Here is a 22444-nt window from a genome sequence, read left to right on the forward strand (position 1 = left end):
TAATCTTACAATGAATGTTGTTCCAGGGTGGGAATGAGGACATAAATGTCATTTTCCAAATTAGGACCTTCACTGGGATGTGAATGAGAGCACAGAAAGGGACTGGCTAGTAGCATACAGGGAATGGGCTGTAAAAGGAATGGAAAGGGCTATCCCTACGGCAATCAGCTGGTCTGCTTGTATGCTCTAAGCCAAGGACCAAAGGAAACTCCTTCAGAGTTTTTGGATAAATTAAGAGATACCATAGGAAGTCCACTTCCCTAGACCTGGGATCAGAGATGGGTATTCAACAACTGATATAATTATTCATAGGACAATCAATAGAAAACATATGACGAAAGCTACAGAAAATGAAGGGTCTGGATGCACGGAATTCAGAAAGTTTACTAGAGGAAGCATGGAGGGCGTTCAGTACTTGGCAGGAGAAGGAGAACCGCTTGAGAAGGACCAGTGCGCCATCTGCAGGAAAAAGGGGCATTGAAAGAGGGAATGTTCACAGAAGGATCAAAAAAATGGGTGGCATGGGTTAGGATCCAAGCCTCGGTGGAAAGGGATTGACGGGGATCTCGGGAATCTGCCCTAGAGAATCCACTGATTAAAATTAAGCTAGGGAATGAACAACAGAATGTAGAATTTTTGGTGGATACGGGAGCTACTTACTCTGTTTTAAATGAATTTTTGATGCCATTAAGTGAAAACTTTGTAATGGTAAAAGGGCCCACGGGTCAACCAGAAAAGGCATATTTTTCTAAACCACTAAAGTTTAAGTTGGGAAAACAGGGGAAAATACATAGATTTTTTGTATTAAGTGCTGCTGCCTTTGGCTGTGTCAGCTCAGGGACTGCGGTTGAGGGCAGTTGGGTGCCCATGGCGGCAGGATTCTGAGTGCCACTGCAGGCCCAAACATGGCGGCTGGCAGTTATTTAAAGCAGTGGAGTTGCTGTGTTTGTATCGGCTGTCCTTTGCCATCCCTCAGCTCTGGCCCCAGAGCGTGAGAAGGTGGCATCTCTTCTGCCCTGATGCCAAAGCAGAGGGGTGTGGAGGAGAGGGCCTGGCATCCTCTGGGCGGCCGCACTGGGACTGCAGGGGGTGCGTTGGAGGGCCTGTGAGCTCCTTGGGGCCTGGTGCTGGGGTTTTGCACCTGGGGGATGGAAGGCTGTAGGCTCTGTTGATATTTTCACTGTGGGACTTCACAATTTAACTATTTTGTTTTCTTTAAGATTGCTGCTCATATTCAATCATTAGAAATGCTTTGAAAAATAAACTTTGGCAGACACAAGGCACATGTGTGTATGTCTGAGGCTGTTCCTTACAGCATCCTCAGACTTGAAGGTTTCTGTCATCCTCATGGCTGATGAGTTTCCTGCATTATTTGTATGGGAACTGCTGAATCACAGCCTGAGCCACTGATTGCTCACCTGAGGCGAGCACTGAGTCAGCCATGGGAGCACAGGTGAAGGCAATTCAGCTGTGTGATGAAGGGTGGAGCCTGGCTGCACCTCTCCTAGACCCATTGAAGGGCTGACTGCCAGGGGAAAGGTTCTCTCCTTTGGAGTTTTGCAGTGAGTTCAGGATGCAGGTAAGCATTCTATCTATTAGAACAGATAGAACAAGCTCTCTGGTTTAATTCATAATTATAACATCTCTGTATTCATTGATTATATGCTACTGAATGTGCTGTTGTGCCTTACTCAACTTATCCTCATGGGAGAGGCAGTGGAGGGGACAGCAAAAGTAGTGGTACTGAGAGCCTGTTTAGGTTGAACACATTGCCAACCAGAACCCCCCAGATCCCTTTCCACAGCTCTGCTCTCCAGCCCCTAATCCATCCATATCAATCCATAGAGCCAGGGCTGTCCCATCCCAGGAAGTCAACACTCCTCCCAGTTTAGCATCATACGAGCACACTGTTATTTAATATCTTTTTTTTTAATGTTTTTTTTTTTTAAATAACGCTTTGTTGTGCCACTGCTGTCCTGATAAATTGTTGGCAGTAGGTCCATGTAAAGCAGGAGGCTGGGCTAGATGATGTACAGAGATCCATTCCAACCATCTTAACCACTGTTCTGTGTCCGTCATTCGTGTTTCTGGTCCAATTCAAGGCAGAGAACTCTTCAGTGCTACAAATGTACAGCTTTGCAAAGCCAGTTAAGTTTGGTTGAAATATTTACAGCAGGTGTATCGCTAGCAGTGTTTTAAGGACCTTCCTTGACACTGTTTTTAAGATAATTGTCACAAAACACATTAGATTCTTGGACTATTTGAAAAACATGCATTTGTTAAGTGATGAAAACAAATATGTATATATATCAAGCATACATGAGTAAATCACTACTAACATCAATTTTTTAGCACTTACTACTTGTTACATAGATATTCCTTGTTGCACAGAAATGGGATTATAACAAAAAACGTATGGAATATGAAGGAAAACAGGTGTGTGTACATCTACGGTTAAATATAGGTGTCTAGGCAGACAAATGTATCTAATGACTATAAATTTCAAAAAATCAAATACTAATTGCTCAATCTATATCAATCTCGCCAAAAACATACTCAATGCTTTCCAGTGCATGTTCTCTATTAGATGATCCATGAACAGCATTCGACAAAATATTTTGTGCAAACTGGGCTCGAATTGATTCAGGATAGCTCTCTTTTGCCACTTCTGGGTCTGTTGGACCCATTAGTTTCCTCCACTCTTGGACAGCATTTTCCTTTGTTAAGACCATTACCACAGACGGGCCCCTGTAAAATGGACGTAAGGAAGTTCTTGCACTGTTGTGAGATGCAGATTTAGCTTTAACTTCAGAGATACTGTGAAGGCTTATGGTAAACATGCTGTCTGAATAATGTTAAACTGTTTAAATTTCAAAATGCATTTCTGCAGTGTTTTGTTAAAGGCAGCATAAACCTACTGATACCTGTGTTTGAAAGCCACAAAGATGATGACAGTCAGCTTTTTGGATTTGGACTTCTTGTCTTTAAAAGACTCTCACTCAAAAATTTCTGAAGCAGGACAATAAGCACTTACATCAAAAGTTACACAAAGATACTATGGTAAAAATATTTTACTTGCATGAAATGAGTTGAGAAACACATCCAAAATAATAATTACTGTCCATAATTTTGGAAAGAATTGTAAACTTTCATTTTAAATGAAGGACACTTCATGCTACAAAGTAATTTTAAAACACTGAAAAACTGATTGAACTTGCTAGAGAAAGTAACAGAGTATAAAAATGTCAGCCCACATAGGGAATTGTTTTGTTGGGTCTATACATTCAAAGACGTGATGCATAGTTTACATAACTCAGTACTGTATAGCTAGTTACTTACTCAGTCATGCATGCCACCAGCTCTTCAAAAAAGGGTTTTCCTTCATGATCCTTGTAAAACTGTGTAGCCATTTCACGAGTTAAAGCTTCTTCTTTAATTTTTGATATAGTAAACCCAGCATCTTTAACCTTTTGCATAATTTCATCTACAAGAATAAGAAGTAAATTCACTCACTCTTGTTTAAAATAGCTAGCTCAAATGAAAAAAAAAAATTGATGTGAAAAACCTCTTTAAATGTTTCAGAAAATAGTGCTAGTAGCATTTATTGCTATTTCTGACACTTGACAGAATGTGGAATGTAGTTGTAATGCTATAGCACACACCAGCTGGCCTGATAAAATAAATACAGATTGTTCCAGGAAGAGAAGAAAGACCAACAAAGCCAATTATGAGTTAACAATTACTAGGAAAGAAGAATGCTAACAAGAGGCTTTGGAACAGAGGTTTAAAAGAAAAAAAAAAAAAAAAAAAAAAAAAAGTAGGAGTGAAAACCTTAGGCAAGATTACAAATGTATGGTGTTCTTTTCACTTTGACCTTTCTTCCTCATTCTCTGTGTCTGAGGGCAAGGACAGAACAAAGACAGCAATCAATAGAATTGCAACCCTGAACTTCCTGAGAGCCAACTTTGACTTCTTCAAGAATCTACTTGAAGGTATCCTATGTGTTAGAGCATTGGAAGATAGGAGGCCTCAAAAAGTTGGTTGACATTAAGCAGCGCTTATTCCAAGTTCAGGATCAGTGCATCGCTAAGAGTAAGAAATCAGGCAAAGGTGGCAGGAGACATGCATGGATGAAGAAGAAGCTCATGAAAAAACTCAAATGGAAGATGAAAGTCTATGAAATGTAGACAAGGGGTCTTGCATCTTGGGAGGAATATAGAAATGTTGTCAGGGCTTGCAAAGAGATGACAGGGAAGGCTAAGGCCCACTTGGAATTAAATCTGATGAGGGAGGTCAAGGACAAGGAGAAAGGATTCTTTCCTTATGTCAGTAGTACAAGGAAGACTAGGGAAAATGTGGTCCACAGCTGAATGAGTTGAGTGCCCTGGTAATGGAGTAGACTGGGAAGGTGAAGTAACTGAATGCCTTCTTTTCTTCCATCTTTGGTGCTGAGGCTGCCTTGCAGGAATCTCAGACCCTGGAGGTAAGAGAGAAGGTCTGTTTAAAGGAAGATTTCCCCTTGGTTGAGGAGATTCTGTGCAGAGATCGTTCACGTAAACTAATTGCACACAGTGGGTCTTGATGGCAGGCACCCACCATGAGTACTGAGGGAGTTGGCAGAAGTGGCTGCCAAACCCCTCTCTATCATCTTTGAAAAGTCATGGAGTATGGGAGAGCTGCGTGAGTGTTGGAAGAAAGCCAATGTCAATCCAGTCTTTAAAACTGGCAAGAAGGGGAACTACAGGCCAGTAGTCCCTGGGAAGGTGATGCAACAGCTTATTCTGGATGTCATTTGAAGTAATGGGAAGAGAATAAGGTATTCTGGAGTAATCAATGTGTATTCTCACCTAGGGGAGATCATGCTTGCCCAATCTGGTAGCTTTCTCTGAGATCATGAATGGCTGGGTAGATGAGGGGATGGCAGCAGTACATACCTTGACTTCAGCAAGACTTTTGACCATCTCCCATAACATGCTCGTGGGTAAGCTTTGGGGGTGTGGGATAGACTAGAGAACAGTGAGATGGACTGAGAGCTGGCTGACTGGCAGAGCTCAGAGGGTTGTGGTCATTGGTGCAGAGTTTAGCAGGAGGCCTGTAGCTAACAGTGTTCCTCAGGAGCTGGTATGGGATCCAGTCTTGTTCAACATCTACATCTGGATGTAGGGATAGAAGTTTGCTGTTGACATGTAGCTCGGATGAGTGGCTGACATGCCATAAGACTTTGCTGCCATTCAGTGAGATCTGTACAGTCTGGAATCTTGGGCAGAGAGGAACCTGATGAGATTCAACAACAGCAAGTGTAGAGTCCTATACCTGGGGAGGAATAGCTACATGCATCAGTACAGGCTAGGGGCTGACCTGCTGAAAAGGAGAAAGGAGATCTGCAGAGAAGGACCTGGGTATTCTAGTGGACAGCAGGTTGGCCATGAATCATCTGGGTGGTGATAAACTTGAACACACAAAGTTCCATATGAACCCAAGGAAGAAATTTTTTTCTTTGGAGGTTACAGAGAACTGGAACAGGCTGCCCAGAGAGGTTGTGGATTATCCTTCTCGAGATATTCAAAACCTGCCTGGATGCTTTTCTGTGAAACCTACCTGCTTTATCAGGGTGTTGGACTAGACAATCTCCAGAGGTCCCTTCCAACCCCTGTGATTCTTTGGTACTATGATACTATGATTGTACAGGAATGAATCTAACTTAGTAGTGGCTCATTTTGAGTCAGTAGAGAAAACTGTCTGAAATCAGTAGTGTGACTTAGGAAAGCCTCTCTACTTAAAAGAACACTGGACAGCTAGTTTGGCAGTGTGCCTGGCTTTTAAACTGTTTAACTTAGCTAAGGATATTCTCTTGCTTCAATTCAGTAGTACTCCTGTGAAGAAAGAGCTGTAGATTACTTGAGAAAGGAAATGTCACATTTGAGACCTCGATATGGATTATGCAAGCCCTGTAAAAGCACTTATCTGCATGGTAAAAGCATTCTCATAGAATAAATATAATGCACCTGGCATGGTTCACTGCAGTGTACATTGCTAATATTTTGTAGAAATAACATCTGAAGACATAGCCTATGCTTTCTAGATCACTTACCTTTGTGATTTTTAGCAGCAGCAGGTTTGATTAGTGCCAAAGTGTGCTCCTGAGGGAAGAAGAACTCTAATTCCTTCTGAGCATCAGTAAGTGAAGAACTACCATGCAGCTGATTAATATCTAAGTTGTCGACTGCATACTTTGCACGTAAACTAAGAGTCATTAAAAGAGTGAAGATATTAAAGGGAATAGTTATTTTGAGCTTTAACTGTGACTAACCTTAACCTACTGTATTGAAATCAATCTGGCAAATTAAATGCTCTGTGATATCTCTGGAGCTGTAAGAAAGAGCAGTCACGTTTTTAATTAACCACATGAAATACGATCGCTTTCCTTTCTGTCATCTCATTATATTTCCAAGGTAATACCAGTTTTTGTTTAAGGAAACAATGCTTCTGGCAATAACAAGTAAGATGATGTCACAGCAGCTTATTAGAACAATACTGCAAGCAGGTGAGAAAATAAGGTGTTAATTCATAAAACATGTGAAAGAAACTCCGTCACAAATAACATAATCCACCAGTGAAATTTTTCCTTAATCTAAGAAAACAGGCATTTGGTTTAAAAAAAAACAATGATGCTATTTCAAACAAAACCAAGCAGAATTCAATACTAGAAGTGCTGTTACTATAATACCTTTTATCCAAGAAAACTTTAACAAGCTGCAGAAATATACATCAGCTTCCAGATGATGGCACTATAGTTACACCAGTTGGAATGTGATATTCATTGAGATGAAGAATATAAAGGTAAATTAGAGGCTGAGGGTGACAGTTTACTATTTTATGTACTACCTGTTTGGATTTTTCTTCTTTGCCTCTTCAATAGTCTTTGGGCCTAATAAATCTCTCCAGTGTGCTATAGCATTTTGTCGTGTTAGAGCAAGTACAAGTGTTGGACCACTGTAACAGAAAATCAGCATAAAAAACATCAAATATTAAACTCTCTGCAACTGGCAAAAAGAATTTGATCACATGCAGATGAGGCCAGGCAAACAAAACCTACTAATGAAGGAATTTCAAACCATTATCTTTTTTAATAGCTACAGCCTGATAAAACCTCATGGAGCTTGAAAGAATTTAAATTTCAAAGTTACTGTTACCAAAATGGCAGGAATGTTGCAGATTTGGGCTGTATCTTTATTATTAGATGCAAAAATACAGATCAGCTCCTAAGATTTTGTGTGCATCCCAGCCATGTTACAACTTCATTGGAAGACAATATCCAAATATGGTTGGTTTTTTTTCCACTCTGAAAAGTCCAGCACACAACCTGAACAAAGATTACTCCTATAGACAATCTAAGTGCTGCTCTCCAGAGCATAGCTCAACTGTTTTCCTTCAAATCAACCAAACTAACCAACATCCTGCAGTTGTGAAGTCGCTGGTAATTTTTAAAAATATGATTTTTCTACTTGGTAATTGTCTGCATTTGTCTGATTCTGTTTTGAATTTTACTAAACTCTCAGATATGATGGCCGTGAACTATTCAATTCAGTTATTTGTTGTGAAAGTTTCAGTCTCATTTATAAATCCACAGTCTCATTTTTCATTGACCTTACCTGGTCATTTGTTCTAGCAGTGCTGGGAAATAGTCTTCGTTTTCATGTTCTTTATAAAATTCTCGTGCTTGTTCTTCAGATAGGGTTATTTCCTTCTGCATCGCTACCTCAAAGCCATCATCTTTTATGCTTTGCATAATGGAATCTGTTCAAATTATTGAAATAATGCTAAATCACTGTCCACCCAACAATTCATACTCTTGTGAAGAGATGATGTGGACTTCCAATAATAAATTGAATTAGAAAAATAGCAAGCTAATTTAAAGCAACTGCTGGATGTTTTTGGCAGCTGCCTGGATGCTCATAAAACTGATCCTCGCTCTCTTAAGGTTTTCTCTCACTTCAGAAATCTCAGTAGGGATTCCTGACTGAGAAATTTGATATGCACTGCATAAATAAAGGAAAATACGGATAATTTGTGTAGACAGATATTAATTTAACCAAATCTTACAAGAACATGCTTACAAATATCAGGCACAAGTCAAAAGTATAAGTCTCTATATACAGGACTGTATATAGATATATACCTGTATATAATTCTCTATATACAGGTAAAATGATTCTTCTTAGCAAAATTTTCTTGATAGTAATCAAGAAAATAAATGCATGGAAAGATCAAAATTTAGTGTTACAAATCTTTGTGTGTATGTCAATTCCAGTACAGAAATTCTTGAATTTGAATAAGAAAGCTAACTATGATCTAGCAAGAGATATAAATATACGTAAGAAGAAACTTGTTTGGATGGAGCTTTGTACTAATGGGGTAGATTTTGTGATCCAATCTATAGACACCTTGTCTGTATAAATGTATTTGTGTGCAGCAGTGTCTTATGCAATATAGCACATCCTGAATCATATCTCTTTCACACTTGCCATTGGTCTGCTCTGGACCATGCAGTCAGGGACAGTATCAGCTACTACGTTATGGTGGGAAGTATGTTATGTTACAGTATACTTTGAAAATCCCAGCTTCTTTGAGATGTTTTCCGTAAGCTTTATAAAGATAGCCTTAAAATATCAAATAAAGGAACAAAATGGTTTTGACATTTATATTCTAAATATATCAAACACGAGCCATGTAATTTTTCCTGATAAAGATTACTGACAACTTAATGCTGAGCAGAGAAGATGATCTACCTCCTTTCCATTTGTAGAGTTAGAATTCTTGAAGTTCAAAGTATGAGACTTTATTTGCCCTAGATGGAAAAAGTAGTTACTAAAACTTACCCCGTCTTTCTCTTAGGACACAAGGTCTAATTAAGGCCAACGTCTTCTCAAATTTTTGTTCTGTGCTCTTTCTATCAAAATTTGGGAAAAAGAAGGCGAGTTGCCTGCTAGCATCTTCTAAGCTGTCTGGCACATCACATATATTTGATATAGTCTCATTTTCTTCAGTTCTTTGCAGCCTAGAAAGACATAGTTGTGCCATCTTTTAGTCAATTACAAGTTGTTTTTTAACATTATTATTATTTTGACATTTTTTTACGTACTTGACATTAGAGCAAAACAGACATTCCAAGATGTCATGAATGTGAACAGCCAATCCTTGCTATCTACTGAAGTATCTCAGTTGAAAACAAACCAACAACAAAAACCACCAACCTGCAACCTCTCTCACTTGTTTGCAGGCTTTTACACAGTGATCCCAGGGCATACAGCATACTTCAATCACTGTCTTTGTGAACTAGTGTGAAGTGGAATTGCATGGACTACAGCAGCTTTGAAGTACAGCACTGTTCCTCTTAGACAACTTGTGCAAGTCTAGTTCTGAATTAGCAAGAAGTCAGCACCCTTTGCCTGTTGTCTTTCTCTGGGAAGCATGGAGTTACTATGTTCCTCAAGAAGCATATCAGATATCAGTGTACACATGTACATATCAATCAGATATGTAATGATGGTCTTTGTTTATTATGTTTTTGGAATACTGTAACTTAATCACACATTGCAATTAACAGTGTTATTTACCTGTCTGTTTCTTCAGCCTCAGCCTCACCAGGCATGCCTTCACTTGTTTCATGCAGTTCTTTCCAGAGAGGAATAGCATCTGTTCCTTTTTTTTTAGTGATTATCAGAATATGGCACGGTCCACTCATCATGAATTGAACAAAATCATCAAAATCAGGCTAAAAAATATAATTTTTGTTTTGCCATGAATTTCACAAACTCTGACTTTGTCATCAGAAATGAAGAAATACTTTTTAAGTAGCACTCCTGTTCTTAAAAGGCATTAGTATTGGTTATTCAAAACCCTGTCAAACTGTTTGAAAGACTTTTTATCAGTCATTTGAGGAAATAAAACTATAAAATGTCTAAAATGCAATTAATTGAGGTAAATGAAGTAAGAAAAGTAAATTAAGCAAGCGCTATGTATTATTCCAGTTTGAAGTGCAAATGATGAGAGAAGAAAATGACCTAGAAATTAATCCAACCTGATCAGATGCTGTGTTTGCAGTAGCACTTACCACATGCTGCAATACAATTCCATGCAGAATTTTTGAAACCAAAACTCAACTAACTCATAGGAAACATAGAACAAAATATTTGCAAGAAATCTATGTGCTTTTCCATCATTGTCTTTGCCAGATTCTTTCCACTCTTCCAGCTTTAGTCTTCAATCATGTGAAAGACATTCTAATCAGAAAATAACTTTCCAAGCTCTTGTAATTTTCTTGTACTGGGGGCCAATGACAAATAATGTAACAGGCTTCTCAACAAGCACAGAGCCTTCTGAACTGCTCCTGATAGTTCATAGCAGTTTTCTGTGAACCTGTGAAGCACTGTATGCTTTCTCCTTGTCTTCCTCCTATGTCTCCCACTACATCTAACCTCAATTTCGGCTGCTCTTCTCATGAAGACAACGTATACCTGTATTTCAAAACTGCCTCTGTCTGTCTAAAGTGGAATCCCAGGTTGCAAAACCATCTCTTCATAATTCCTCACTTGCTCAGCCTGTTACTTCCTTTCCACACAACGCTGCAACAACCTGATCCTTACTTTGTTTTTCCCTATGGCTTCAGTAAGAACAGTCTTATTTCACTCTTGCTCACTTGTAGCACCTTAGGAACATTTTCTCAGCTTCTTGTTTTGATTATATCAACCTTTTATTTTTACTGTGGTCCCTCTGATAATATCAAACAAACTAGCTGTCTCCTTATAATTCCAGACTACCTTATATACGTTTTAAATAGAAATATTTACTCAGAGGCATTAATTTTTGTTGGGATACAAACCCTTCGGTATAGTTAACTTTAGCTAACTTCTGCCAAAAACACATGGCAAAATCCAGTTGCTTCTTTGCTAAAACATTGCCATTTGATGGTAAACAACATCATTTCATTGATTCCTTGAACTATCTGCAATTTTCCCTGGTATAGGATAGAGACAGGAAAATAACCTTTTCTGGAGATGTTTTATCATTCTGCTTGTGCCTGGGCTTATTGCCAGTACTGTCCAATGACAAAAATTGTGAAGGAAAGCAAAAGTAATTCATGCTATCACTTATTTCCTGACTGGAAGACATAGGCCATGATTAAGGATCAAGCACATTCTGATAAGAGAAAGAAGTAATAAAATATTTTAGTTTTTAATTGGAGTTTAATGTAACTTAGTAGAAGTGTTGGAGTGCTACCAGGCTATATTCGTAAAAAGAGTAGTAAGAAAAAAAAAGACATCATTTTATTTCTTTTCTGTGTGCTAAATGTCCACTAATTCAGTTCTTCAATATATTAATGAATTAAAGTCTGGAGATTTAAAAATACGTGCAGCCACACTGATATACCTTACCCATTCCTTTTGTTCAGGTTTTTACTTCTGTTTTTATTTGTGAGTGGGGTTTGTTTTTTCCTACCTGTTCTCTTTTCTTGGTGTAGAATTCTCTGATTTGCTCTTCACTTAGCATTTTCTCTTCTGATGCTGCAATGCCAAAGCCTGCATCTCTAATCTGCAATTATTCAGTCATTACTCAGTGGCATTTGATGAAAGATGCATATAAAATCCTATGTAAACCTAGAGATGATTGATTATGGATGCCATTTTAAATTTGAATTATCTGAAATATTCCAAATATAACATTATGTTTGTGTAAACTAAAATTTCAGCTTTTCAAAGCCCTTTACTGGATTCAGGATAGCAATGTTCACTATGTTAAAGTTGCAGTGCAGTATATGCATTCATGCAGTGGTCAGTAATTCTTTTTATTTAACATCAAATATATATATTTTTTACTATTGTAAATGATAAACATGCAACTACTTCTAAAAATCAGTTATAATCTGCATTATAATCACAGTAACCATGTAAGTGTGTGTTTGTCAGTAACTGTTGCAATACAAATAGGCTGAACTTTACCAGACATGAAGAATAGCAGATATCAATAACAAGATATATTTTATGATTAACTGTTTTTAATTACATTACTGCACTAAATTCAATATGCACTTGTGTGATCTGTATCAAAATTCATAATCTCACTGATAAGAGATTTATACCAGATACTTATATCTAAACAAAGACAGCATAATTCAGCTCCATGTGCTGATATCAGCTTACTCACAAACACTCTGCTCTTTAAAATCCCCTATGATGCTGCTGAGTTTTCACATTGCACTGCAAAGTTTGTAGGTGGAAACAGTAATGGTACACATCTCATAAGGCAGCATACAGATAGAGCCAACCAACAGCTGCTCAGCTACATCTAAATTGCCTTCAAACACTGCTTGCTCTTTCTGCTTTTATTGAGCCTCCTTCCTTTCTTGTCAAGATGGAGAAAGGGCAGAAACTGGGCATATAGCACTAATTTTCCTATTTATGTCACAGACCCTCTCAAAATACTTTTTTAAATCAAAATGTTATCTTGGTATGTAGTGTTATGAGCATTTATTTTTTTTTTAAATCAGAAGCAGTCAGCTAGTCCTATAATTATAGGAATGATATACATATATACTATAATACTACCATATTATATTCTGGAAGGAAAGAGAATTTCTCTTTTCTTGTGTGATGACTTAAATCCAGAATCCTCTGATGTACTGAGATTCTTATTAGTGTCCAGTGTCTGATTGCTAGTGCACATAAATCAATTTACAGGCATATGCTAAGTCATTTACGTGCATATACACACTATAAACAGCATAACAGGCTGATTAGTTGCTCTATGTGTGCTGACAGTTCTTAAAGACACTGTGCAGTGAGGAAAAATATCTTCTGTGCTTGAAAGGATGAACTTCACCACTGTAGTTTCTAGATCTCATTTCTATTACAGTATGAGAAAAAAAGGCACCCTTCTGCTTGTGGATTTCAGGTGTCAGTGATCTCCACAGTATAAATCCATGTCACAGAATCACAGGATCATAGGGGCTGGAAGGGATGTCTAGAGAATATTGAGTTCACCCCTCTGCTACAGCAGGCTTCCTACAGCTGGTTGCACAGGAAAGCATCCAGGCTGGTTTTGAATATCTCCAGAGAAAGACATTTCACAACCTCTCTGGGCAGCCTGTTTCAGTGCTCAGTCACTCTGACAGTAAAGAAGTTCCTCTTTGTGCCCCAGTTGCTGCCCACTGCCCCTTGTATTATTGTTACTTGCCACCAAAAAGAGTCCACTCTGCTTTGACTTGATTCCTGCACTTATAAACAGTAATTAAATCTACCCTCAACCTTCTCTTCCTCTGACTGACCAGTCCCAGCTCTCCCAGCCTTTCCTCATGACACAGTTGCTCCAGGCCCCTCATCATCTTTACATATATGTATATAATATATAATACATATGTCATATGTTACTTACTGGCATAAAATATTAAAGCAACAATATCAATTCAAATACTATGTTATTTCAGGGCAAAATTAACTTGCTTTTACTATCCTTATCAGAGACTCATTAATAAGCACTGCTACAAAGCCTGGAAATAAATCAAGATCAATTTGATCTTCTGTCCTACTGTGCCACCTAACTGAAAGGGTGAATGAATCTTTTCAAGTTCTGTCTACCTTTTGTTTAATTTCCTCTACACGTCCCTCTGAAACATCATCAGGTTTTATAATTCCAACAGAGTATGTGACTTCTTCTTCTGGAAAACACAAAAAATCATGTAGCAATGAATATGTATATCAAAATAAATGTATAGCTGAATTTTCCATTACTTACAAGTGAGTCCCTATAAATATGTCACTATTTTAGGATTGAGATGATCAAGAAGTTTTTCCAAGAAATAAGTGACTCCAGCACATAAAGCATATCTTAAAGTCTGGGACAGTCCTTGGTCATCTCTAGAATCCACATTCCTGGTGAACCACTGGTGTTTTTGGGTCACATGGTAGAGAAATGTTCTACGTGCTGCTACTGTGGTGCAAAATCTACAATTTAAGATGAATGCTTTTTCTAGGAAGCTTTTCTATGAGAAGGACTAGAAAGTGAAAAGAACAAATACTACAGTGAAAATCTACGATTATCAGAGATTTCCAGTAAAATGTACATTTCTTGCCTCAGTAGATGTTTATTTCCTTTCCATTGAGTCATTTGCAATAAATAACTGCTGAAGTAGCAGCTGCTTGCCACCACAATCTAACATGAACACAAGAGGTGTTCCTGCTCAGGTGTGCTATTGCATCATCTATAGCATACACATAACTGCAAAATTAAAGTGTTCAGATGAAAATATAAACTATATCTTTGTAGAAAGTGAGGTTTACATTTAGGCATTAAAATGTAATTCACTAAGATCTCAAACACTGCAGAAGCAGTTAATGACAGCTCTACTGGAAACACAAGACAAAATCAGTTGCCAATACTAGAAAACACTCAAAGGCACCTGCACACAGTAAGGAATGTATTACAGCAGAGTATTAGAGCTTCAAAGCTTCTGTTCCTTAACCTGGAGCTGAATCCAAATTTAAACTCTTTGCCCTGCTTTTGTTATAAAATTAACTTCTAAAATAAATCAAATGTATTTACCCTCACGTACAGTCTCCTCAATAGACTCTTCTGACAATTTCTCTTCTAGGAAAACAAGTTCATCCACCTAGGGTAATTGTAAAAACAGAAGTAAATCACCATTGTGAATCTAAAATTACAAAACAGCATTAAATCTTCACAACACTTTTTTCTTAAAGTGATAATACATTTGATAATATATTTGCTACCCAGGAAAGTCTGCAATTTGAAGAGAGAGTTTGGGCTAGCCTGATTTTCTGTAAGCAATCTATAGTTTGTTTAAAGTTTCCTTTTTCTGAATATGGAAAAAAAAAGATGACTTAAAAAAATAAAAAGATGATGAATTCAACTAGTGACATTATCTGCTAGGGACATTTCGTTAGCAGCCCATCCCTCCGATTCTCTGAATAATATAGCAATCTATAATTTTCCTCCAGTTCTGAAAAGTAAAGGGATATTTCTGAAAAGAAAAAAAGAAAAAATCCATTTATTACAAAGTAAATAATTTTTTAAAAATTAAACATTACAGAAAGTAACAGGCATTGAGAGAAACCCATAAAATGTTGTAAAAATACTTATTTGTATCTATATCTGTATCTATATCTATATCTGTATATTTTTGTGAATACCTTGGGGCGTTCCTTCTGTCCAGCCAGAATTTCCCTCTCTTCTTGTACTAGTTCTGTTACTTTCTTACTTATAAGAGGAGCGTTTGCACCTCTCACTATTGTAATAATTTTGCCGTTCTGTGAAAGAGGAAATAACACTCACTGTCAGTTCTTGTCTCCTAGTTTACACATTTACTTCAGTTTGGGAACATACTATATTTTGTGGGTTTTGTGTTTTTTTTTTTATTTCTCCAGAAATATCACCACTTGTGCCCACTGAAGTGAATACCAGAGACACTAATTTCTCTGCTGGTTCAGAATGAATCTTTCTCATCTTCTCAACTTTATTCTTTCTTTTTTTGTCTAATTCTCTGTTTGTTTTCAGACTTACCAAAAGAAGTAAAAAATAAATGCAAATAACTAGCTCAAAAATATAAGGGTCAGCCTTTTTAAAAAGAAAGAGGACAGATTTAGATTGCATATAGGGAAGACAGTAGAACAGGTTTCCCAGAGAAGCTGGGGATGTTCTGTCACAGAAGTTTTCAAAGTCAGTTTGAACAGAGCATTGGTCAATCTGATCTAGTGAAAGATGTCCCTGTTCTTGGCAGAGAGGCTGGAACTGGATCATCTTTAAGGACAAAATATCCATTCCAGAGTAGCTAAATGGAGGCACTTATTTGAAGCAACCCCAGAAAAAAACTGATTTTTCAGTCACAAACTACCAAAAATGTGGCTACCACAAAGCTGTGCTGGTGCTACATGCAAATGCAACAGAAATGTGCTCAGGAGACACACATGGTAATAAACCTTAAGTAAACAACATCTGGTAATAAAATCCCATCTACTGTAAAAACATGACTTACACAGTTTTATATTTATTTCTAATCTACTGAAAAATTAATGCAGAAATAGGTGACACATTAATAGAAACAGATGCAGGGTACTCACAACACAAAAGAGAAACACGGGTTCACATTTATTCCTAAATGGTTGCAGAGTCTCAATGCTGTCAGCTTCTGCCTGCAGTCAGATGAAGACAATTATGTACTTACTTGTTTGTATCTATGCATATGTATGTGTGTACGTAGAATCTTTTTTGCTTGAAAGAAAACTGCAGCCATATAACGTGTTACATCACCTCAGTAATGCTTTATGCCACTTGCTGGTGATGAAGAAAGAACTGATTTGGTCACGAGAGGTTGACATACAGAAACAGGGAAGCAGTACATGCAGCCTTGACAGAAGCAAATATCCACCTTGCTAAGCTCTTAGCTCTGCTCACTTAGCTCTGCTAAGTGATGTGGTCAACTCAGCGAAAAAGCACTTCAGATTAGGAAATTTGGGGGATATTAACTCTCCTTCTATGGTAACTTTTTTCCAAATGTAATCCTTTTCTAATCTGCCTCTGAAGAAAGTCTTATAAGGATGCTGTGAAGAAAAGGTAACCAGGCCAAAATTGTAATGGCTCAATTGATGTAAGGAGAGCAAAATGAAAACGCTGTACATACAGACAGATAAAAAGATGCATTTATCATAAACTATACTTAAGTTCTATACAAAATGTACATCCTTACCACTGCAAAATGCAGCACATCATCTTCACTGAAGTCATTCTTCAGTTTTCTGAATAAATTTACCACAGCTTTGCAAGGGCCGCACCAAGCTTGATACACATCTATTACTAAAATATAATGTTTTGAAGTTATAAACAGCTGACTAAAGAAACTTAGAAAAATAAACATACTTATGAGTGTGTTGGAATGGAACTGAGAAGATAGTTACCTATACCATCCAGTCCTCTTCTAATCAATAAGTACTTCACGTATATATTGAGTGGATACATCACGGTTTCCTCTTTTATTTCTATTACTTTTGACAGCAGAGATCTACTTTGCAATACTGTTTGTGATGATTAATCCAAACGACTACATTTCTTTCTTATTTCTTTTTCTTTTGATGATTATTTTCCCCCCCCACTGTTGCTTTTCATTCTTCTCAAATTCTTTACTCTATATTTCCCACCCCAAGAGCTCATGCATATAAATCCTTTCCCATCATTGCTATCTGTAGGTACAATCCAATTTCAGATTTGTTTTCTGTACCCAAATACAAATCCCCAGAGATCCAGGAGATTTTGTTATTGTACTCAGGGTACCGAGAACTGGAAAAATACAGAAGATGCACTCTGAAAAATGCTGACTGATTAACTGATGAGTCTTTCTGTATGGCATTAATTTAGTCCCTATGAGATTTTAGGGAAAACCTTCCACAGAAATGTACTAACACTGATCATAAAAAAATACTTGAAATGGCACTTAATAAACATTAGTATATGAAAGTGGATAAAGTAGTGGATAATATGATTTGTAATGTATTTATTTATTATAGAAGACAACATTTATTCATGAACACTATTTATATTTAAATATATTAACATAATTATTGTTTAGGAGATAGCATGGTACTAGTCTTTGTAGCTTTCTGTATTACAGATGGGATGATATATAAGAAACTGTCAGAAAGCAGTAATAGTCAGTACCTACTACGCCTTTTGTCAGCAACATTTCATCCCACTCATTTTGGTTGCATATTGTGGTCTGAAATAAAATGAATTGACATTTTAACAGATCTGAAAGACAACAAACAAACAAAGCTTTTAATGTCTAGAACTGATCATGTAATTAGACTTTATACCTGAAGCTGGATTTCTTTCTTCTTGCCTGCCATCTCCCTGTAATTACAGGAAGCACATCAAAACTTGAGGAACATTTAATAATTTTAAAGAGAAGTGAGCCACATCTGTGACATGTAGAACTGATTTTTTCAACTTAGCACTGTATTCTGATTCCCTTAAAACTTAACTCCACTGAAGCTCCTATAACAATGGCAGTTTAAACTTCACATCAGCATTCTGTGGAGCAATATGAGACTTGGTAGCAGAACCAACATAGCACAGGAAACTGAATAAAAGTTATCTTCTTAATCTCTTAGGATCCTCAGTGTTCTTTGGCCTCAAGCGTATTTCAAATTCGTAATTGCTCTGATAAGAATGACCAAAGAACCTTGGATAAGATGACAGCTGCTGTGACAGTGAACCATTTCAGAAAACTGATGATTAAAGAGCTTCAACTCAGAATGTCATTAGATCAAGTTCCTTGTCTTCTAGAATATATGTAAAGCAATGATTTTCATGTGTCCCACAACTGAACTGCCAAAATGAATCATGATGCATTCATCGTTCCCATCGTTAATAAAACATACCCTTCTCTCTCTCCCTCCCTTCCTCTTTTTAATAGATGTTTAAGTTTGATCTGAGTGGAAAAACTATCTACTAAATTACATACTTGGATGAAGTTTGATTTCAGTTTGCAGGCGGATGTTGGCTGAGTGATAAATGTGTCCCTGGATCAGCAGCAGAAGTGGAGGTTTTCACAGCTCTTGGTTAAGATAGTGGACTTTGTCATGGGGAAAAGGAAAGTGTCACCATGAATGTCACCTCTGTTATCTGTGCGCTGTTATTTGACAGCTCAAGCAGTCCAGAGGTAGAAGTGTTCTGTCATTCACACTGGAGCTGCTCCCTTCAGAACAAAGACAGAGGCATAGAGACCAATGCAAAAGACAACTCCTTCCTGATGCCTCCTCTGTCTAATTCACATATGAAAATAGACCTGGGTGCACACATGTATGCTACCAAAATGACATTAAAAACACGCGATCTTTGCATACACACACTCAACACCTTAGCACAGACCTTCATGCACACATACACTGGAATGTTCTGGGTTTCTTCACTCTGAAGAATAGGAGGCTTCAGGAAGACCTTATCACTCTCTACAACTACTTGAAAGCAGAGTGTGGCGAGGTGTGGATTGGCCTCTTCTGCCAGATAACTAGCAATAGGATCAGAGGGAATGGCCTCAAGTAGCATCAGGGAAAGTTTAGGCTGCATGTTAGGAAAAATTTATTCTCAGAAAGAATGGTGAGGCATTGGAACAGGCTGCCCAGGGAGGTGGTAGAATCACTGTCCCTGGAGGTGTTCAAGAAAAGGGTAATGCTGAGAGAGGTGGGCACTCAAGGGTTGATGTTTGGACTGGATGTGATCTTTCAAACCTTACTGATTCAATGATTCTGTGATTCTATTATTACCAAGCACTTGTGAGATCAGGCCATGCCCCTGTGCATACAAACAGACAGACAGACACATACATAGCAGCCTGTGCATTGGATCTTGTGCAATGAGGTCACCCCACAGCCTTCTTTTCTCTTTTTGCCTGGAGAAAAGAAGGCTGTGGGGTGACCACATTGCCGCCTTTCAATACCTAAAGGGAGCCTACAGAGGGGAGGGGAATCAACTCTTTGAAAGGGTTGATATGTGTAGGATGAGGGGAAATGGTTTTAAGTTGAGGGAGGGAAGATTTAGGTTGGATGTCAGGGGGAAGTTCTTCACATAGAGAGTGGTGAGGTGCTGAAACAGCTGCCCAAAGAGACTGTGGATGCCCCATCCCTGGAGGTGTTCAAGGCCAGGTTGGATGGGGCCCTGGGCAGCCTGGTTTAGCATTAAACGTGGAGATTGGTGGCCCTGCATGTGGCAGGGGGTTGGAGCTTCATGATCCTTGAGGTCCCTTCCAACCCTGGCCATTCTGTGATTCTGTGATTGATAGTGTGTAAGAGTGGATCCCAGATAACAATCAGCGGTTTGAGACACACGCCTCACCACGCAAAGCCCCGTGCCCACCCCTCATCACACACAGTGCCCACAGCACCCACATCTCTGCCTCACCTGAGGCCACCTGTCCGGCAGCACCTTCCAGCGGCCCAAACGGCCACCTGCCCACTGACGGCTCCTAACGGCCCTAACAGCTGCCTGTCTGCTGGTGCCTCCCAGTGGCCCTTCCCAAAGCCCAGAAGGTGAAGGTTAAAGGCAAGTACCATTCTCTGTGGAGTTACAGGTTTAAAAATCACCGCGGGTCTAAGCATCTCTAAGCTACACACATCTCACATCTGCATGTTTTTCCTGCTTCATGAAACGCCAGTGCTTTGAATTTCCTCCCGAGGCCCTGTCTGGCACACCGAGTGCTGTCATGTGCATTGCTAGCACCTTAAGAACACCTAGTTCTGGTGAATTGCTTGTTACTTCACATAAATCTTTCAGGACTACTCACCAAAGCATGACTTGCAAGGCCCCTTACTGAAGAACTCATTTTATTTCCAGAAACTAATATGAAGAAAAAGATAGGCCAGTGTCACGTAAAGGTGCTAGAATGGAATTTCTGTCTTAAAGCAGTCATCCCAAGCTGAAGTGTGCTCATTTCACAGCAGGGGGAACAAGACAACATTTCCACAGAGCTGCAGAAGTTTTCAATGCTGAGACTATGCTGTGCCCTGACACCTTGGATTAGACTGATATTTTTTTTTCCAGTGGAAAACTCCAGCACTGAAACTGGGATAAATTCTGCATTGGCCTGCTTGGAAGTCACAGGGTGAACTTACATAGTCTTTCTTTCTCTGTGTGAAGTGAAAAAAAAAGAAAAAAGAAGAAAGGTCTTTCCAAAATCATGACAGGTTTACAATATTAGAGCTACAAAAAAGGAGAGATTAAGAGATTAAACTCACCCTCTAAGCAGAAGTTTAAGCTCCTAAACGTAGGATCTGTTTTTGGAGTTTCCTTTGCAAACTGCTTACTGCTTTAGCCAGACCACTTTCTTCACAAACACATAATTTAAATATATATATATATATACACACTAAAAAACTAGTGTTGAAGAGAAGCATTAGAAAGGGGTTCTGATGTATGTTAAAAGGCTGATACAGCCTGTTCTCTACCCACTCAGCTAGAAAGCATTAAGTTTTGGGTATTTTGGATATCACATGATATTTAATGCAAAGGAATGTCATTTGAAGATTTGGTATTTTAAAACATTTGCCTCAAAAGAAGAGGCTGATACTCACCTTATTCATTTGCAGAATTTAGAAGCAAGAAGTAAATGGAAGTTTGAATTGAGTTGTTTGCTAATCTGCAGTGAACCTCTTCCTCTCATGTCTTGTGCAGTAGAGCCTTCATTTCTTAAGACTGTCAACATTTTTGATGAGCAGTTATGTTTACATAGTACTGCCCACTAATTGCTGGTTGGAGGTTGGGTGGGATGGGGAAAGGGAAATCAAATTTAAGGGCTTTGGTTATGGAAAAAAATTTTCTCCAGTTTTTTATCTTTCTATGCTCCTCATTATATCGTACTAGTTAGAATTTATTTTTGGAGTAACAGTCAATGACTGTTTCTTCTCTTGATCCCTCGAGAGATGTTTATAACATTGTCTACACAGACCTTGATTGAAGGTTGTACCTGATTTCTGTGTCATGTTTTTCCCCACAGGAGGTATTTTATTTAGTCAGAGTGTTTTACCTGCCAGCTTATACAGTTTCAATACAGTTTGTTGATTTTATATGGTGTTCTTCAGTGATAAACACTCTTGATAGACTGCAAATCTTCACTTTTGGTGGGACAAGTATAATAAAAAGATGCCTCTTTAGTTTATAGCTTAGAGCTCTGTAAAAGTCTCTGAGAATTTAATAATGACATGCTTAGCTTAACCAAACCGGAATTTTTAGTTGTTGTTAGAAACAGCATCAGAGAAAAAGGATTAGGAATATGCTGTGGGTTTTTTTGGTATTTTTTTTGGCCAAAATAATTCTGAAAATATGCTGAAAATATGCAATGGATAAAACAGAATGGGTTCATGATGAATGACAATTCTTTTGAGTAACTTTACAACTATTTCACTCTCAACTGTATTTTGAGCGTACCAAATGATTTGTGTGCTCTTTGTCACGAGATATCAGTGCCCAGAGTGACACAGTTTCAAATGATGAACATTCTTTTACAGAGTATGAAAGCTATTTGTAGGCATTGCTGAGATCAGCAAGTAACCTTTGAGATTAAACTGGAGATGGATCTTCCCTGCAAGTCAGTCTCTCAATGTGTCCAAATACATGCCTGAGTGCCAGTGCCTGTGATGACTACCTGCTAATAAACACACTGAAGATCTTAATCACCTTAAGGTATTTATGATCTTTTGTCTCTTCTGTAGCTGTATAGTCTGTGTGCATGATGGTGTTGCAAGTTATTCAATCCGTGCATTTTACTTGGTAGACTTCATGGATTTGTGCTGTTGTTCCTCTATTCTCTGTCGGAATTCCCTCTAGGATTGTTAGTAATGAGAGAACTTCTGATCTCAGCTCTTGTGCAGACCTGTTAGCTTGG

At 38.2% G+C, this 22444-nt stretch overlaps 1 protein-coding gene across 1 annotated transcript; it reads right to left on the reverse strand.

Moving 5' to 3' along the window:
• Positions 1 to 1964: 1964 nt before the first annotated feature.
• NME8 (NME/NM23 family member 8) lies at positions 1965 to 17912 on the reverse strand. The gene is made up of 15 exons (XM_048951029.1): positions 17880 to 17912; positions 17725 to 17782; positions 16760 to 16866; positions 16134 to 16205; positions 15207 to 15323; positions 14599 to 14665; positions 13635 to 13711; positions 11500 to 11592; positions 9618 to 9775; positions 8880 to 9058; positions 7653 to 7797; positions 6886 to 6993; positions 6092 to 6243; positions 3340 to 3484; positions 1965 to 2748 (listed from the first exon to the last, which is right to left on the reverse strand). The coding sequence occupies exons 1-15, from the start codon at positions 17910 to 17912 to the stop codon at positions 2526 to 2528; spliced, it is 1734 nt and encodes a 577-aa protein (XP_048806986.1). The 3' UTR covers positions 1965 to 2525.
• Positions 17913 to 22444: the final 4532 nt, after the last annotated feature.

The sequence above is a fragment of the Lagopus muta genome, chromosome 7 (assembly GCF_023343835.1).
Source record: "Lagopus muta isolate bLagMut1 chromosome 7, bLagMut1 primary, whole genome shotgun sequence".
In the NCBI taxonomy this organism is placed as follows: domain Eukaryota; kingdom Metazoa; phylum Chordata; class Aves; order Galliformes; family Phasianidae; genus Lagopus; species Lagopus muta.